Below are 16,719 nucleotides of genomic sequence, written 5' to 3' on the forward strand. Positions count from 1 at the left end.
TCAAATGTACAGCAAGAGTCCAACTGAAAATAATTTTTAACCCTTTTGCGACGATGTGAGGTTGTTCATACCTGTACAAATATAATCAAAGAGCTACTTTTGTTTGCCGTAAGGCAGAGGTGGGCAATCTGTTTGTTGTGGCACATTAGCGTGTCTCCAAAATTCTTAGAAATTGTGTGGTCGAGGTTTTCTACCTACATAGCTGTGCCACGAAAAATATATTATCACCCACCACTGCCGTATGGCGTAAAAATTTCCATTTGTATATTTTATTTGCTTAAACTCTTTTATCTTGCATAAATAGAAAAATTTAAGATTATCTTCATTTATTTTAGTTGAAATGAGTTGAAATAAATGATAAAATTTTATGCTAGGTACTTATTGTTATAGTCAATCTATCTAGATTTAGGAATACTTTTTCGTTTCGTAATCAAATTGAATATTTAAATTTTTAATGCATTTTTAGCATTTTGTGTAGTTTCCGGTAGAGAAATAGTCAGTTCCCTAGGGACGCAAATGAAGAAGACTCCACTCCGGAACGCTACAGGCTCGACCAAACCTCTTATATTAACACCAAATGAGAACAGCCTACATTTTGCGTCCTTATGACTGCTGAATGTAGACTACTTCTATTTGGTCGTAATGGAAGAGGTTTAGCAGAGCCTCCTTCATTTGTGCCACTCGGGATTAAAGCTTATTAAGAGCAAAATCCACCTGACAGTTCATTATTAAATGCCTTTTGATTGTCTAACATTTTTCCATAGAACAGGAGCAGCTAGCAGCTTTTCCATCATTTATAAATACATACTTAATAAAAGTCGTTTGACGACATCTCAACAGCATCTTTTCATTAATTTTAAATTAACATTCTTCTTAATCTTAGAAATCTTAATGATTTTTTACTTCTTACTTAATATGCTAGATGAACATCAAGTACACTAAGTTATTAACAATTAGTATTAAATTCTAATTAAAAATTAATCCTAGAGAAAGAGCTTTATTAAGTTATGAGAAGAAACAGCCACATTGTGAAGGCACTGATTGCACCCGCAACGGGGAGTGTAACAAGCCAAGCGAAGATTATCGATCGAAATAGCGACCAGTCAACTGACTTCTTTTCTTGACCTTTTTTGCCAAAAATGGCTCCAACAAATACAACAGATCCAACAATGCAATGCTATGGGAATGAAAATGGGGAGAAAGAAAAAGGAAAATTGATGAGCATCATTTCTTCTGTTTTAAAGTATGTACTTACTGTGCTGGAAATTGGGATACCAAGTTTACTGGCCAATAACACAGTAGCTGCAGCCGAACTCTCCACAGTAAAGCCACTGATTTTAATAAAAGAATATTTTATGAGTAGGAATTATTTTTGTTATTGCTTTTAGGGTAATTTTGTCAGATTTATGGCTGGTTTATAAGGGTAGACGATAGGTCTATAAGGGTAGCGGTAGCGGAGCATCCAAAGGAGAGGTGGTTGACCCAATGAAATTTCTTTAATTTTCAAGGGTTTTTGAGACTTAAATTCCATAATTTAGGATCTATAGCTGTGATACACCCGAAAAACTTGTCTCTGACTACTTGCATCACGAGCAGTTCTGACCATCACTTCCATAAATATGACAAAATTACCACAACATCATTAAGCTCTTCATCAAAAGGAAGACCACAAAAACAGTATATATACTCACTTAATTGGTGTTATTTTGGTAATGTTTTTACCAATAGTATCATTAACTCGTTTGCCGAGTATCCATAAGCCAATAACCATTCCAACACCACCGAAGAGGAGAAGATAAATTGGTGATTCTGATTTTTGTAGTACATTTCCTTCCGTATATATCATCCAGATGGCAATTAAAGGACCAATTGCATTGCTTACGTCATTGCCACCATGTGCAAATGATGTGAATACAGCAGTCAGTGTTTGTAAGAAATGAAATAATCTTTCAATATTCTCTTCTGTATCATCATGCTGCTTTATGACCGGTGCACTCAGTGAAATTGTTGAGACATTCATCGTCGCAATTGTACTTACACTACCATTGTGCTTACTCTCCAAGTCTCTTGGTTGCTTTGATGATATATTGTCATTTCCATCTAATGGTTGAATCTTCCGTCTTTGCCATGGGACGACAAGCAATTGTACTATTAATGCAACCAAAATCATTGCTATGATACTGATGGTAAATGACAACCAAATTGGAATATTTTCCATTCCAAGTACTGTATTTTGTTTGCATAAATACGGCAGCAACAACGATGATGATGATGCATTTGAAAAGAAGACATAAAGAAATAAGAATCTCATAAGTATGTAGTTCAATGATCTTCGATTGAGTAAAAAATAGAAAAGAAAAACATTCACAATTTTTATTCAAGTGCCTTAAAGTTCTTCAAACTTTTTCCTTTCTTGCCGATGTTATTTGCCTCAATGCCTCAAAAAAAGGAAAGCTTTTTTCTTTCGTTTCCGTTCTTATTGATTTGAATGAATCGGAAGAAGGGCATGGTACGAAAATATTATAAAAAAAAATAAATTATAGCATTAGATGTAGTCTAAAAAGGAAGGAATGCGAATAATGATGATGATTTTCTTTCATTACGTTATTGATTATAAATGTTTAGAAATTCAGTGAATGAACGAAATTGAAAGCATAAAAAAAGAAGCGAGTCCAAATGAAAATAGAAAATCAATTCCATTGAGATTAATGACCCGAGCGTAAAGAGGAATCATAAAAGGTAAAGAGAGAGAAAAAATTCACTTTGCAGTCATGCCAATTATATATATTATTTTCCATTAAGGGTGGGAGGAGATTGTATTGATTATAGGGAATTGTGATGGTACTCGATACCATTGGATTCTTTAATTTGATGAGATTAAGGTCAAGTGTTGATGACATGGATTATTAAAGGATGTGAAGGATTTTCGCACCTTTTTTTGTGATCACAAATTGTTACAGCTGCTTTGTATGGAGTTGTAACTCAAATAAGCATTAAGGTAGATCTGAGGTGGAAATTTGAGTAGATGTCAATCTCTAACTCGATTTGCTCAGACCTGAACCTTGTATGAGTCAATTAGCGTGGTATAACTGGCATATGACCTGACTTTCATTCTCATTCTTGGAGCTTATGTCTCAAAATAGGCTATTTGAGTCTGACATGTCGGTTTCATCGAAGCTGGCCTAAAATCAGAGTCACACTGGCCTTTAATCGGTTTTCAGAAATTTCTAAGGCATGTAGGACACATTTATATAGCTCCACATTCCCCTCTTAATGTCAGATCCCAATTCCGAACGAGAATCAGTTCCTTAATCAATTTCTGAATTTTCACAACATAAACTAGCTTTGAACTTGCTTAAAATGAACGTATAACCAATCTGGTCACCAATAATATGATCTGACTTCAAGCTCAATCGACACATTGTGTCATAAAGCAACAAGTATGCTTGACCCGATCAAGTTTCTACAAAATAAATTAAATTTTCAAGTTCAACGAAACTATGTATCATTTTCATCACGTTCATACTCTATTGAAACCAAAGACACAGGACGTGGTCGAGCGTCCACATAAAAATATTCACAATTTTCTAGAGCGCTTAACATGCCACAATTTCAATAAATCAAATTTTCATTTGTTCAACCTCTCCAAACAGACTCTCTCTGTTCACCCTCAGTTGGTTCGAATCGTTTTCAATTACCTCAAAAACAATTTTTTTTCTGTCCTTACAGACGGTCGTACAAACTTTTTCATTTTGGTTAATAAATTGAATGAAAAAGAGAAACAAAAAGACATTACGAGTTGCTTTCTTGATTCTCTTTTGACCCGAAAGGATGCCGAGATGTGGATGATTTATTTATGGGATATGATTTTGTCGTTTAGGTCAATCACCTTGTAGAAGGTTGGAAATGTGGCCTGGAGAGAGTGTTGTATCAGTTTACTGACAGATCCAGCTTTGAATTTGCCTAAATCTGCATTCTTGATTCCTCGGGATTCCCCCAAAAATAGTCTGTCCTGTTCCTCCAAGAAGTTCAAATCTCATTTTATAAAGTCAACGAATGACTTTTAGGCACAAACAAAAAAGTTTTAAAGAACAATATTGGATATTTGAATGACTGAATTGACTTAGTTGAATTTATATTGTCAAATGTTTTAAAGCTTCGATGATTCACAGTTAGGGAAATCTTGGAAATTTTTCAACTGATATTATTTTCAGTTTCATGCTGGCAACGGCAATCATGAGAAACTTTTTAATTAATAATTTAACTAACAAGAAACGATGGAAATTCATTCATCAAATAGAAGCTCATACAGAAGCTTGTCTAAGAATAGATGGTGGATTCAATGTCTTTAAAGAAGAGCTAATTCCGAAGTCGTTCACTTATTACGTAGCGCTGGCTATTGAAAGCGGGAGAATGGGTGTTTCACGGATAAGATCAAGCAATGTTAAGGATAAGAGGGATTAGGGGGGAGGGGGAGGGTCATATAAGCAAGGAGCCAGAATAGGAGGCACTGACATCGAAAGTAGAACTAGAAGCCAACTAGAGTTATATGCGAAATTGACTCATCCATACAAGATCCGAGTCTAGACTTCTAGCTCTATCCTAAAATCGTCCATACTCTGCCCCATCTTCACCACCAACCCTAACAAGTGGATGACACCCTCAAGTCGCAATAAAACTTTTTTTTAAGTCATTCAAGATTGATTTTGTGAGCTATAATTTATGACAATATTAACTTATCCAATGTCTTCATGACCTACGTAAAATCGATCACAAAAAAAAAACTTTGTCATGGCAACAAACTTTCAATCTCGAATTACTTTAATGTCATGTCTTCAACATGTTGTGATGTAATTTGAGTATTATACAATAAATCAGGAGATTTTCCAGACGATAATTTTTGGTTAAAAGCAATCCATTGAACATTGTTTATAGATTTAAAATTAAATCTGTTGAATCTCAATATTTTGTTATGCTTACTATAAATAGCCATACAGAGACTTTTGACTTTGAAGTATATATCCTCAAGAAGAATGACAGAAATGAGATATTTCTTTTTCTAAGAAAAGCTTTAAAACATTTTTCTTTTACTGTATATAGAGTTAAAAATAGCAACTTACATTTCGATCCATCCAATGTGACGCTCAGCACGTTAACGAATATTGTCAAACCATAGATGATAGGCAATGCGATAAATCCCGAGTTGAGTGGATTTTCTGATTTGATTATTAATTTTTGAATGAGTGAATATATCATGATGCTCACAAGGCCACTGAAAAGTGGCGACACAAACCACGAAAGTACAATGGAACCTGTTGATTAGAGATTCATGCATGGATGTTAATTAAATTTATATTTTGATCATATCAGGTATCAAAATTGAGTTACAATGGATATATTCCCCAAATTTTAATTAGACTCAAGGGGCCTTTGATGTATCTGATGTCTATATCCATCAAAATATATATCCATTGAAAATATATCAATATCCATCAAACTCACCTAATGTCGTTAAGTGTAATCCTTGTGTGCCATGGGCAACTAAACTGAAACCGACAGTTGATCCGACAATGCTATGTGTTGTTGACACTGGTAATCGAAAGTATGTAGCAATAAGAAGCCAAATAGCACTTCCGATCAATGCCGATAGCATTCCGAACATCAGCATCTTCTCGGAATTTTGATAAATTGAAACATCTAATATGCCTGTTGTGTTAGAAAAATTAAAGAGATGTTATCGTTGAGGGATTGTAGTGGATAGAGAGTTAAGAATAGAAGCAGTGGTGGACAACCTTTTATTTATCGCGGCACACCTTGGTGGAAAGCCTTGACCAAAAACGGCACATAATATGCGGTTAATGGCATTTCTAATGTGCCGCGTCACGCAGGTTGACCACCACTGAATCATAAGAAGTTCCTTAAAGGAACTGACACATACCTTTTCGCATCGTATCCGCCACTTTATAACCAAGTAATATGGAACCAGAAATTTCAAAGATTGTGGCAAGAATGCATGCCTGTTTGAATGTTAAAACACCAGATCCGACACTTGTTCCATAAGAATTTGCAACATCATTCGCTCCGACAGCAAATGCTAGTATGAATGCTATGATAAATCCAAATATCACTATCCAAAGAATTTCACTTGCAAATGGCTCCATTTTATTGTAAAATTTAGTATTTATATGTCTCTATAGAATACAATAGTCTCACTTTCTCTCACTATATCACATTTATTATGTCATTTAATAGAGTTTATGTTCACTAACAAGACATGGAAAGACAAGAGCAGAAAAAATAAAGTACATGAAAAATTGTGGATGGATAGAAAATATGGTTTTAAATTTTAAATTTCACTTTACTTCCTCTCGACTAGAGATATTCAACACACGAGTCACTTGCTACAGTTATGAATGAAAGATGAGTAATGAGACACTAGAAATTGTTAAGTGACTACATATATATAGACGAAGTAAAAAATATAAAAAAATATGGAGATAAGTCAGTCACGTTTTTATCAATATACGAAAAAGAATCAACGACTTGTTGAGTAATTATTTAGCGAGGGAAGTAACAGCTTTTGTTTAGCTTATGATTTTTCACTGTGATATCGTTCTTTACTCTTCTACACTTTTTTATCGCTATTTCTTATGAATAATTTAATATCACTAGAAGCAAGCAAATTTATGAACTATAAATATTTTAATATTTTGGGAATATTCAGGCACGGTGTAAGTTAATTACATCATTTATTAAGGTATTAATAAAAGTGGAACTCATTGAGTTATTGCTTTAAAGATGACAGGTGTCATAAATCCAGTGAGATAAGCTACTTGTCAGAAATCAAGCAGATTTTTGATGAATCACGAGAATTCGCACGTGTAGCCTTAATTGAACTGTTGATTGTATTCTAATAACTCTAGAGACCTAGAATCTACTGGTTTTGCTAGTAATAGAACAGTTTTGTTCAAACTTATTTGCGGTTATTAGAGTCTACACACTCCATACGGTTCACGACTTTTCGACGGCACTCTAGTCTATCGTGGCACATAGTTCGGTATCTTGTCATTTGTGTCAAGGAATTGTCAAAATTAGGTTTCGGTCAAGAACTGTAGGTTCGCATGGTCTGTATTTTAGATGCATATGACTGCATTTTTCAACTGTATCTTAAAGTTCGTCCAAGGATGCAGACCTGCGTTTTTTGTCTGCAAACTAACAATTTTGAACAAATTCTAATCCTAATTCAGACTTACTGACTAAAATTGTCAGGATGCTGTAATCTTTGCAACGTTAAGTTCAAAGTTCATACTTCTTTTACACTTCAGATGCAGATAATTAATTTTATGAACATGAACTTATGTATATGCATCAAAAAGTGAATGATTTTATTTATGTTCTCGTTGACATTTAATTAACATTAATTAATTTTTTAATTTATGATCAATAATTTCTCCAAATTAATTCGAGAGCATTTTTGAGTATGAATTTTATGATGTGGAAATAATTTGTTGGATGTTCTTTGACATAATGGGAAGATTAAAGCAAATTATGGTTCCATAGCCGAGTGGATAAAGAATAATAAACTGCTTTACATTCTGTGTAATGGCAATGATATTTGGAATATTAAATTTTGGCTTGTCTTGAGGCTTTTTTGGAGATTAAATTTTGTAATGCAGTGGTGGACAACCTTTTATTTTTTGTAGCACACTTTGGTGGTTAGCTTGAACTGAAACAGCACATAGCATATGTTTTATAGCATTTTCAGAAATGTAAGTGTGTCGCGGCACACATGTTGTCCACCCCTGATGTAAAACGACACTTTTTTGTAGTCGAGCTTCAAAACATTAAGTGAAATTTGAGCGAAATCCAGCAAAATCGATGCAATTATTTTATAACTTAATGACAATTCTTAATGGATTCAACCTGATTCAGCGACAATAAATATCTAATTTACAACTTTGTAACTCAACCTTTTTTTATTCTTATCGAATTCTTAAGAACTTTCCGAACAATTACCTTCCATTTAATAGACAATTAAACACAGAAAGCTACGCTATATAAAATTACCGATAAATGCTCATTATATCCAATTTGTCTTAATCTGTAGCTTATTTATCATATTCAACTAACCTTTGAGAAATATCGGAACTAAAGAAATAAACAACTGGATCAAATCGTAGTAATCTTTGAGAAAAGATTTTTTAATCAACAATTTTCAGCACAGACGAGCAACTTTGATTGATTACGTGTTTATTTTATGCAGTAATTAATTATGTCTTGCTTCTAGAGTTGCGCAGATACTTGTTGTGATTTATATTAATAAAACTTTAGTCCTGAACATTAAAAATAAGCTAAAATGTGTAAAGTTTAGTGATTAACACGAGACATCACATCCAAGGTAAGATAGCTTGACAATAAAAGTCACGAATACACTTCATAAAAATCATTGTAGCTAATAAAAGTGAATTTTAGTACAAAGTTATCAATCCAAATATTTGCCAAGCACATACAAAAATGTTCATATTTGATTGTTAAATTATCTTCGCACTTACTCATTGAAGAGATTATTCATTTTGTTTAATTAATTTTTCAATGGTTTTTAAAAGTTCCTTTTTTGTGGAGAGGAGAAATGAATCATGGATATATAAAGATTTGTGTGCTTTTAGCGTCATGCCAAATTTAACATAGTCGTGTAAATATTGGTGCTTGAATTTTGTTATTAAATATTTTGTCCCTTTCTAAGAATATGGAGTGTACACTTTCCAAAGTTGAGGCTACTAGCTTCAGTGAAATAATCAGAAAATCTATCATCAAGGCTCCGTAAAAGACACATTTATTAATATCATAGGGTGCGATTTAGATGATGCTCTTTTGTGCCACTCGGGTCAGAATTGGCAAAAGCCGGATTTTGTCGCTCAACAGTCTACCTTGTGCAGTACATTTCGCAGGTTGTCTCCTTCTGCAAATGGTCTTTCTAAGTCTTTCAACGATAATAATTCAGGTGACCCCTAATACAGTTAACGCTTCTAAGAGAAGATGGATAGAGAAATAAAGTGGGGAGAGAAGGTGGGTGCTGACTCAGAAAGTGCTATTATGCCATCGAGTTAACTGTAAAAGGGCCATGATTATTCCGTCGTGACTATTTTTGATCCTTTTTGCGACAAAAATTGAAATTGGACGGAAGTTGCTGATGTTCAAGCGAAAGTCGGATGAACTGTATACGCTACTATCATATTCAGATACAAATCACTTCATGCATATGCAAAAATAACTCAAATTCAATTGTTTATGAATCATACAGCGAAACAATATGTTAAAATATGTAGCAGCAGCTTTCAACTAAAATAAAATTAAAATAAATCTGTGCTTCAACCTAATTTTCCAGCACAGAAATTTGTTTAGAAATAAATTTACAAAGTTTATGGCAATTCCGCGATTAGTTTTACAGTTATTTATTCAGACTCTACAGCTATTTATTTAAAAACTCATCACATGTAGATTCACATGAATTAGAAATAGAAATGAATCGGTTCATACTTGTATACTTAACGGGGAGCAATAAAAATAATTGTAGGACAGACTATTTGCACATTTTAAGATATGCCATAAAATTATTTCTTATTGTATGTCATCCACAATCACTTTTGATATCAACGAGACTGAAAAAACGTGATGTACGCGTGTTTAATAATATTCGGAAAGCATGCAGTTAAAGAAACGAAAATAAATGTGCGAGGGGTGTAGCTCTTCACACATTTATATGTGCTTCAGCTCTCAACTCAAATGAACGTCAAGTTTGAAGCTTCAGGCGCACACATTATCTTTTGAATTTTTAACTATCGGAGTGAATTTTGGGCGTTCAAGATTTTGCCGGCAAGTCACACTTCATTTATGCATGAAATGTGACCTTGAAGATTTCCTTTTTGAGATGTTTATGGCAGGTAAAAAGGCATGCGAGTGGGAACATTCAGGAGAGTCAGGCAACCGATTAAATTCTCCTAACAGGCTAAGAGACCGCTTTTAGGTACCAAAGTGGTCTTTCGCAACCATAAAAGCATGCTTTTTGCCTGCTATGGTTCACTACTTAAGCTGCAACTCTTTCACAAGTCAGACAACTGAATATTGAGTTTAGCTACGTTACAAGACACTGGCTGACTTCAAAGAGGACGTTGATGCAGAGCTTGAAGTCGGATCAAGCCATATGGAAGTCAAGTCCACAAAATTCAAGTCATCTTCACCCTCTGCCTTATAGTTTTAAGATTATGAATGAAAAATGATACTTTTGACTTGGGATTCCCTCTTGTGGTTTTGTTTACAAAAAGATAATAAGAAGCTTGTGTTTCTGGCGCCGGCTAAAAGGACTAAAAAAAAGCCTTTTATGGGATTAAATGTATGGCATTCATTCGTGTAAAGATTTATGCATATATTATTTGAGAGTAAGGCTTAACAATAAAAAAAAGGTTGAATGTTGAAAAAGGTACTGAATGAGTTTAGACATGCTGAGCTGTGATATAATCTTGTTGAAAACAGTCAAACGGATTAATTGTCATCTAGCATGTAAGCGCTGCTTGATGTCAATTCCTTTATCATTATGCTTGTTAAATATTCATATTTAGGCTGTTAATGTGAAAAGAAAAGTTCAGCATGCTGTTTAGTTTTTTGACGAATTCTCGAGAAAAGTGCTTGGAGATGCCTGACCAACGATAACTTTTTGTGTCTTTTAGGTTAACAACCATCTGAAATATTTTTTAGTCAAAAAATGAAAGTAGGATCTTAAAATCTTCTTAACGGCACCATAATATCTCTTTATAGGAAATACAAAGGGTCATTAACATTTATGATGTCTTAAAAATTTGAATTTCATTTCATTTCAATACTTAATTGGTGTTTTATGTCTTATTTATGGGCATATGATATCAGATTCCAAAATTTTGTACCAACAACTTTGTTGCCTTTATCTAAAGTGTCACTCTTACTAAACATTCCTAAAATTCTCTACAACATCCATTTAGGCTACACGTCAGACACAAAAAGCACATAAAGCTGATTTATTGATCCCCTCATTAAAATATTTATTGATACTTTCCCTAACCTTTAGTTTCATCTTAAGCTTGATCCCACAACTTCAATCCTCTTTTAATGATGCCTTTAAAATTATTTTGACCCAAAAAAAGTTGCATGCCATAAAATAAATAACGGACAGAAAAGGAGAGAATATTTAAAATTTATGGAAATTAAACAGCTGATAAAGTCAATAATTTTTTTTTGTGTTACGGCATAAAAATCGCATTTGCCGCAAGAAGATCTTTTTTGGATTTTTGTTCTTCACCTTCATCATTTGGTTCCTTTTCTTTTGCTGAATACTAATAACATCATTATTATTTCCTTTATTATAATCTCGTTGTAGGTTCTTCTTGTTCATGTTTTGGGGAGTCATTCATGAATGATGTAAGTTGGAGGTGCATGTATAGGGTATAGCTGTGTAGCTCATCAAGCATAAGATGCTCTAGAAGGTAGACTGTTAAGCAAGCTCATACCTAGTTTAGCTTTGAAGTTACTATCAGGACAGGTATGGTGGTTGTCCCCTCCAAACTGTGCTCTCCCCCTACCTGCACTCCTACTGGAGTCTCCGAGCATCCGATGCTCTTTCCCACCAAATACTATGACATCATTCATAAACAACCCCATCCTCTCATTTTTGATGGCTAAAAAGATAACGTTGATGAGTGCCAGTTCAAGCTATTCTACGCGTACATTCATAAAGAGGCAAGCAAAAAAAAGGTACAAGTGGTAATGTAGATTAATGTGCCGAAGGGCAATCAAAATTTCAATTTTCTTCCTCTCTTTTTTCAATTTTTTTAAGTCAGTCCCGCAAAATTGCCTTTGTATTATTATCTTTTGATGAATATTGTTCCTTAATACTACAGTGAAGTCTCAAGTTCCTTCAATTGTGTTCTTAGAAAGAAATTATTGGCAAGATTGATTTACTTTTGTATAGCTTTAACCAGGGTATAAACACACAAATACACTTTCGATGTACGAATAAAATCCATTAAAAGAATCTCGATAAGAAGGCTTTTGCAGCACTTGAGTTTTGTGAATTGTTCTTGTGAGAAAGTTTAGTTAAGAGTTGGAGTACTTTACTGGCGCACTAAGTAAACTCTTTTGATTTTGAGTTTATCTTACAGATAGCTATGTCTAATGTAATGAAGCTGGCAATACAGACTGATATTGAGAAGTTCTTGCTTAATTTCCTGTTAGTTTTGAAATATTGACGAGATCTTTACTGGGAATTTATGAACAGATTTTTGAAATCATTTTGGTTTTGTACTGAAATTTGAAGGGATTGTCTATTCTTTTATCGCTAGATCTTCAATGTTCTGCTTCCCCGAGCAACACAAATGAAGGAGGCTCCGCCATGGAGGCATATAACAGCCGAACTGAATCGACTTTCATTTGGTCTAGGCACCATAGCAGAGTCTTCTTCATTTGTGTCACTCGAGTTCAAGGATCCGTAAGAAGCATGCAATTTGAAGTTCAACTGGATTCTGTGTGACTCCATATCCCTCCTCTTGCATCGCTCGGGAATATAATCACCACAAACATCCGGAAATTCTATGAAAAACAGATGCAAAATAAATACTTTGTCCCTAACATGAAAGACTTGTTAATCTCATCATCAGCAGACTTCAAAACAAAATATTAACCTTCAAGGTACATCTTTAGCATATTTTTTTTTTGTCTAAAAACAAATCATCATCTCGAATATTCTGTTTGCTTAATGAAATTGAAACTGTTTACTTGATGAGTAAGAACTGCTTTTTTTGTTTTGCCATTAGCAGTTATGAATTATTCAAACTAGTAATTAGTAATATGATGATAACTTAGTTTTGAAAAATATTTTGAAGAAGGCCAGTCGTGAATTTTAATACAGATATAATCAGAGGTTTTATATGAATTATAGACAGTCCATTATAGACAGCAAACTGCACAATATTAGTCATATAAGTCGCGTTAATGAATTAAATTTGGATATAGCAACATTGTTACACATCTTAATCAAATGTGTCTGAGACAGTACAGTTTTTGAGAATCTATAAGACCACTGGCTTGTTCAGTAGCTGTCTCTCTTATGAGAACGCATGCTTTGAGTTAGACGAGAAAGTGTCGCGGTTCGCAATTTGCGTAGAGCTTTATCTACTTCGAAGTCGGTGTTGAGCTTGTTTAGTTACATATCTGCCATACGCAGTCTGTATCCTGGAAAGTAGATGACTTAGAAATTGTCAAAAATCCAGCAATAGGCTAGCGTGAATGTGGCTTCATGACAGATTGGGAAAATCTAACCTCAGGCCATGTCTGCGAGTCAATTCGACCAAATGAAGTCGGCATGAGTCAGATCTTTTGGCCATTTCCATTTCATATGCCTTTCGTGTATCAGATGCCAAAGCCTAATTGGAAACAAAGAGATTTTGCAACAACAATTTGTGTCCAAAAAAGAAATTTTAATTTCACTAACATAAATTAGTATTTAATTTATACTGAATATGGCAGTCAATGGACACGAATTCGATCATTAATATTTATGTAATCTGTGGCAAAAAAGTCACTACTCTGAATACATTTTTAATGTTATTTAATTTCATTGTTTCTCTTCTTTCCGCTCGCTATTTTGTGTGAGCGACAGCGTCAGTCAAAAGAAGAAAAAAATGAGCAACTCGCCGCTCACATTTAGAAATTCCGATGCGAATATGCAGTTAATAACACAAAAAAAGAACCTGGTTCACGAATTTTTGTATTGTTCCTTTATTTTTTTTTTGGTCCATCAAAAACTTGATTTGAAGAATTTTTTATCTCCTCTCCTTTGCTTCCCGCTTTCGTCATTCTTCTTTTTTACACACTCAATTCTTTCATCACTACACTCCCTACGACAGTTTTGCACGAGATAACTTTCACCACGATAAATTTACATAATTTTTCTTCAACCGCTTATGCTTTATAAAGCGATTCAAGGTCATATCAGTTACCATTTATCATCATAAAACAAACAATGTAATGTATATGAAGATTATGGCATAGCACAGAGTGAGCAACAATTGTTGAAGAAATGAAAATCTATGCACCTGTTGAACGGTCCGTAATGATAATATTTCCTTGCTGTGTCTTTTCTTTCTTTCCACAAACTTTATAAAATAAATATTTTTTTATGACTTTCCACGATGTACTTTATAATAATATATATTTCAAAAAATAAATGTGGCAATGTTAAAGCGTGTTTACAACACCGCACTCCAGATGAGACTGAAGCAATTGAGAAGCGAACAAAAAGGTAGATGTGGCGAAAACATACTGATATTTAAATTGTATTTTCTTCAAAAAAAATTAACACAAAAAATGGCAATTCTACGAAAATTAATGATTTTGTTGGTTTTTGTGTTGAGTTCTGATGCTTGCATGCCTTTTTTTCGAGAAAAAGAAGAAAAACAAAATTAACCGCATTATAATCATGTGTGTTACGTAGATAGAGTTTCCTAGCTCAAGGTTTAGTTCAAGCTTGGAATTTTATTTTGGTTGCTTTGTGGATTTTATTAGCTAATAATGATGAATGTTTAATGATTATCAAGTGAATGTTCATTCATAAAATTCATTGTTTTTGAAGTTCTCAGACTAAATACCGGCAGCAAATTCCTTTTAAGTTTAGATGGATTAATGTGAATTAGAAAACGTTCACCTTTGACTTTTAAGGATAGAGTTGATTCAAGGAACTAGGACTAACCCGAGTATCACAAATCGACCAACAGATCAAAAATCTGGCACCAGGATTGTATGATTCTGACTTGATAGTAGGTTTCCTTAGGACTTGGTATTAGGTTCTCAGCAATATTTCATCACCAGAATCATGCCTGCATGGAGCTAAATTTCTATCCCTTCTTTTCTGCGTCGTGTGAATTTCACAATTTGTGGCAATATGACAAAAGAAATTTCCGTCTTATTCTCCATCTTCTTCAAATCATGCAGCAACAAATTAATGAAGAATTCCATTTGACATTGTAAAATCACGCATTGATTTGACTTCCATTGTTGGAAATTAATTGAAAATTTATTGATACATAACTAGTGATTGACTGTTAACGTCGAAATTAGAGTTAATTATTCTTTGATTTAACAATTAGTATTATAGATATGCCAATTTTATTTGATCTTGTTTTTAACAAAGGTTGGAAGCGAGAAACCGCACTTAACAAGATTAACATCATGAATACTGATGAAGCAAGTAATCGTATAAAATCACTATCAGGTTATGTGAAAAAAATGTAATAATCTTTAACTACAAATGTAACTGGCTACTTTTTTGCACTAAGAGGAATAGGAAATGTTCGGAAATTAGGTAACGCCAACAATAGAGTGCTTAAATATCCATCCTACTATTGCAATGCTTTTTAAGAGAATTACGAACCTGCGACACATGTTGGTGATTAACCTTTACCGAAACCATACACGACATAAGATTCATGGCATTTTCAAAAAGTTGGGGGAATTTGGACATACGATTAATGACACAAAAGTGTGCCGCTACATACATGTTGCCCACTCCTGCCATAAGCGTTACGTATTTTACGAACGTCCCCGCATATTAAAATTTTTATTTTCCATGTTGTAAAATACTTTGTCGTCGTCTCGTTTATTAACGACATTATTTTATTGAATATTCTTCAGCAGACAGGGTTTGGTTCAATTGTCAGTACCAGAATAGTTGTTTCACGTCATCCTGACTTGAAGTAAGACACATAGTAACAAGTTCTCGAAACGTCAGTCATTCATACTCTAATATTTAGCACCCTGCTAAGTTAAGCCCTTCAAAATTCTACAAAAATTCACTTTTGTTTAAGCTCGAACAAATTTTCTCAATCCATAGAATAACTCATAATGATCTCATTGGTATGCTTGAATGTAAATTCTTCCATACACAATAGCACAATTAGTTTTAAAAATTATTTCGTATGAATCATTTTATTTTATTTTACGTCTTTCATTCCTCATATGTAGCTACGTATGTAATTTACAGAAATTGTATCTCTCAATTTTCCTTTATATTCAGACTGTTGAATGAGAGGATTAATAATTTTAGTTGAAATATTGTCAAACAAGTGAAAAGCTTTATGGATTACCCAAAAAAGTATGTCAATGTGTTGACGTGGATAGAATGTGTAAATAAATGCAGGAATAAGAAATTTTAGTTTCTGATTAAACGTCTACATACTTTTGCCGGTACATATGTTATGTTGATTCAATTATTTTCTGTCTGCTTTGTTACTTGTTTGGAATTTGTTTACGTAGCATGTCTTAAGAACTTACTCAATAATGATCAGGGAAAAGGTTTCTTATTGCTTATTTTGTAATTATTATTCAAAATTTCCAATTGACGTCTGTTTCTTAGAATTATTTTTTGTAAGTACACAAGTTCGAAACTTTTTTTGCAGTGATGATTGGCAATTTAGCTAATGAAGATGATTTTTTGTAGATTTAAGAATACAGGGAATAAATGATTGTAATCTTTGGAACTTGGAACCTGACTTGGACCTAATATTAAATGGTTTGTTTCAGTTCCACCCTAATTTATCTTGAATCCTAGTCTCAGAGATGTTGCTATCAATTTTCCTAGTGTATTCCGAAAAATCCCCCCGATTACCCCTCTGATTAGACATACAAAGATACTTGTTT

The 16,719-nt window shown here is 33.6% G+C and overlaps 1 protein-coding gene across 5 annotated transcripts; it reads right to left on the bottom strand.

Moving 5' to 3' along the window:
* Positions 1–240: 240 nt before the first annotated feature.
* On the bottom strand, positions 241–14,303 carry LOC139093394 (sodium-dependent phosphate transporter 2-like). Of its 5 annotated transcripts, none has more exons than XM_070644100.1 (7): positions 14,121–14,303; positions 5,939–6,264; positions 5,503–5,706; positions 5,121–5,312; positions 1,692–2,226; positions 1,256–1,331; positions 241–1,177 (listed from the first exon to the last, which is right to left on the bottom strand). In XM_070644100.1, exons 2-7 carry the CDS (start codon positions 6,159–6,161, stop codon positions 1,001–1,003), a joined length of 1,407 nt encoding a protein of 468 aa, XP_070500201.1. In that variant the 5' UTR covers positions 6,162–6,264; positions 14,121–14,303; the 3' UTR covers positions 241–1,000. The 5 variants fall into 5 exon arrangements, with proteins under 5 accessions (XP_070500201.1, XP_070500204.1, XP_070500203.1 ...); XM_070644103.1 differs by having other exon boundaries at positions 13,776–14,303; XM_070644102.1 differs by lacking the exon at positions 14,121–14,303 and adding an exon at positions 13,345–13,363.
* Between the last annotated feature and the right edge of the window lie 2,416 nt (positions 14,304–16,719).

This window comes from Chironomus tepperi, unplaced genomic scaffold (genome assembly GCF_022539635.2).
Source record: "Chironomus tepperi strain 1889 unplaced genomic scaffold, CSIRO-AGI_Ctep_v1 contig_335, whole genome shotgun sequence".
Taxonomy (NCBI): domain Eukaryota; kingdom Metazoa; phylum Arthropoda; class Insecta; order Diptera; family Chironomidae; genus Chironomus; species Chironomus tepperi.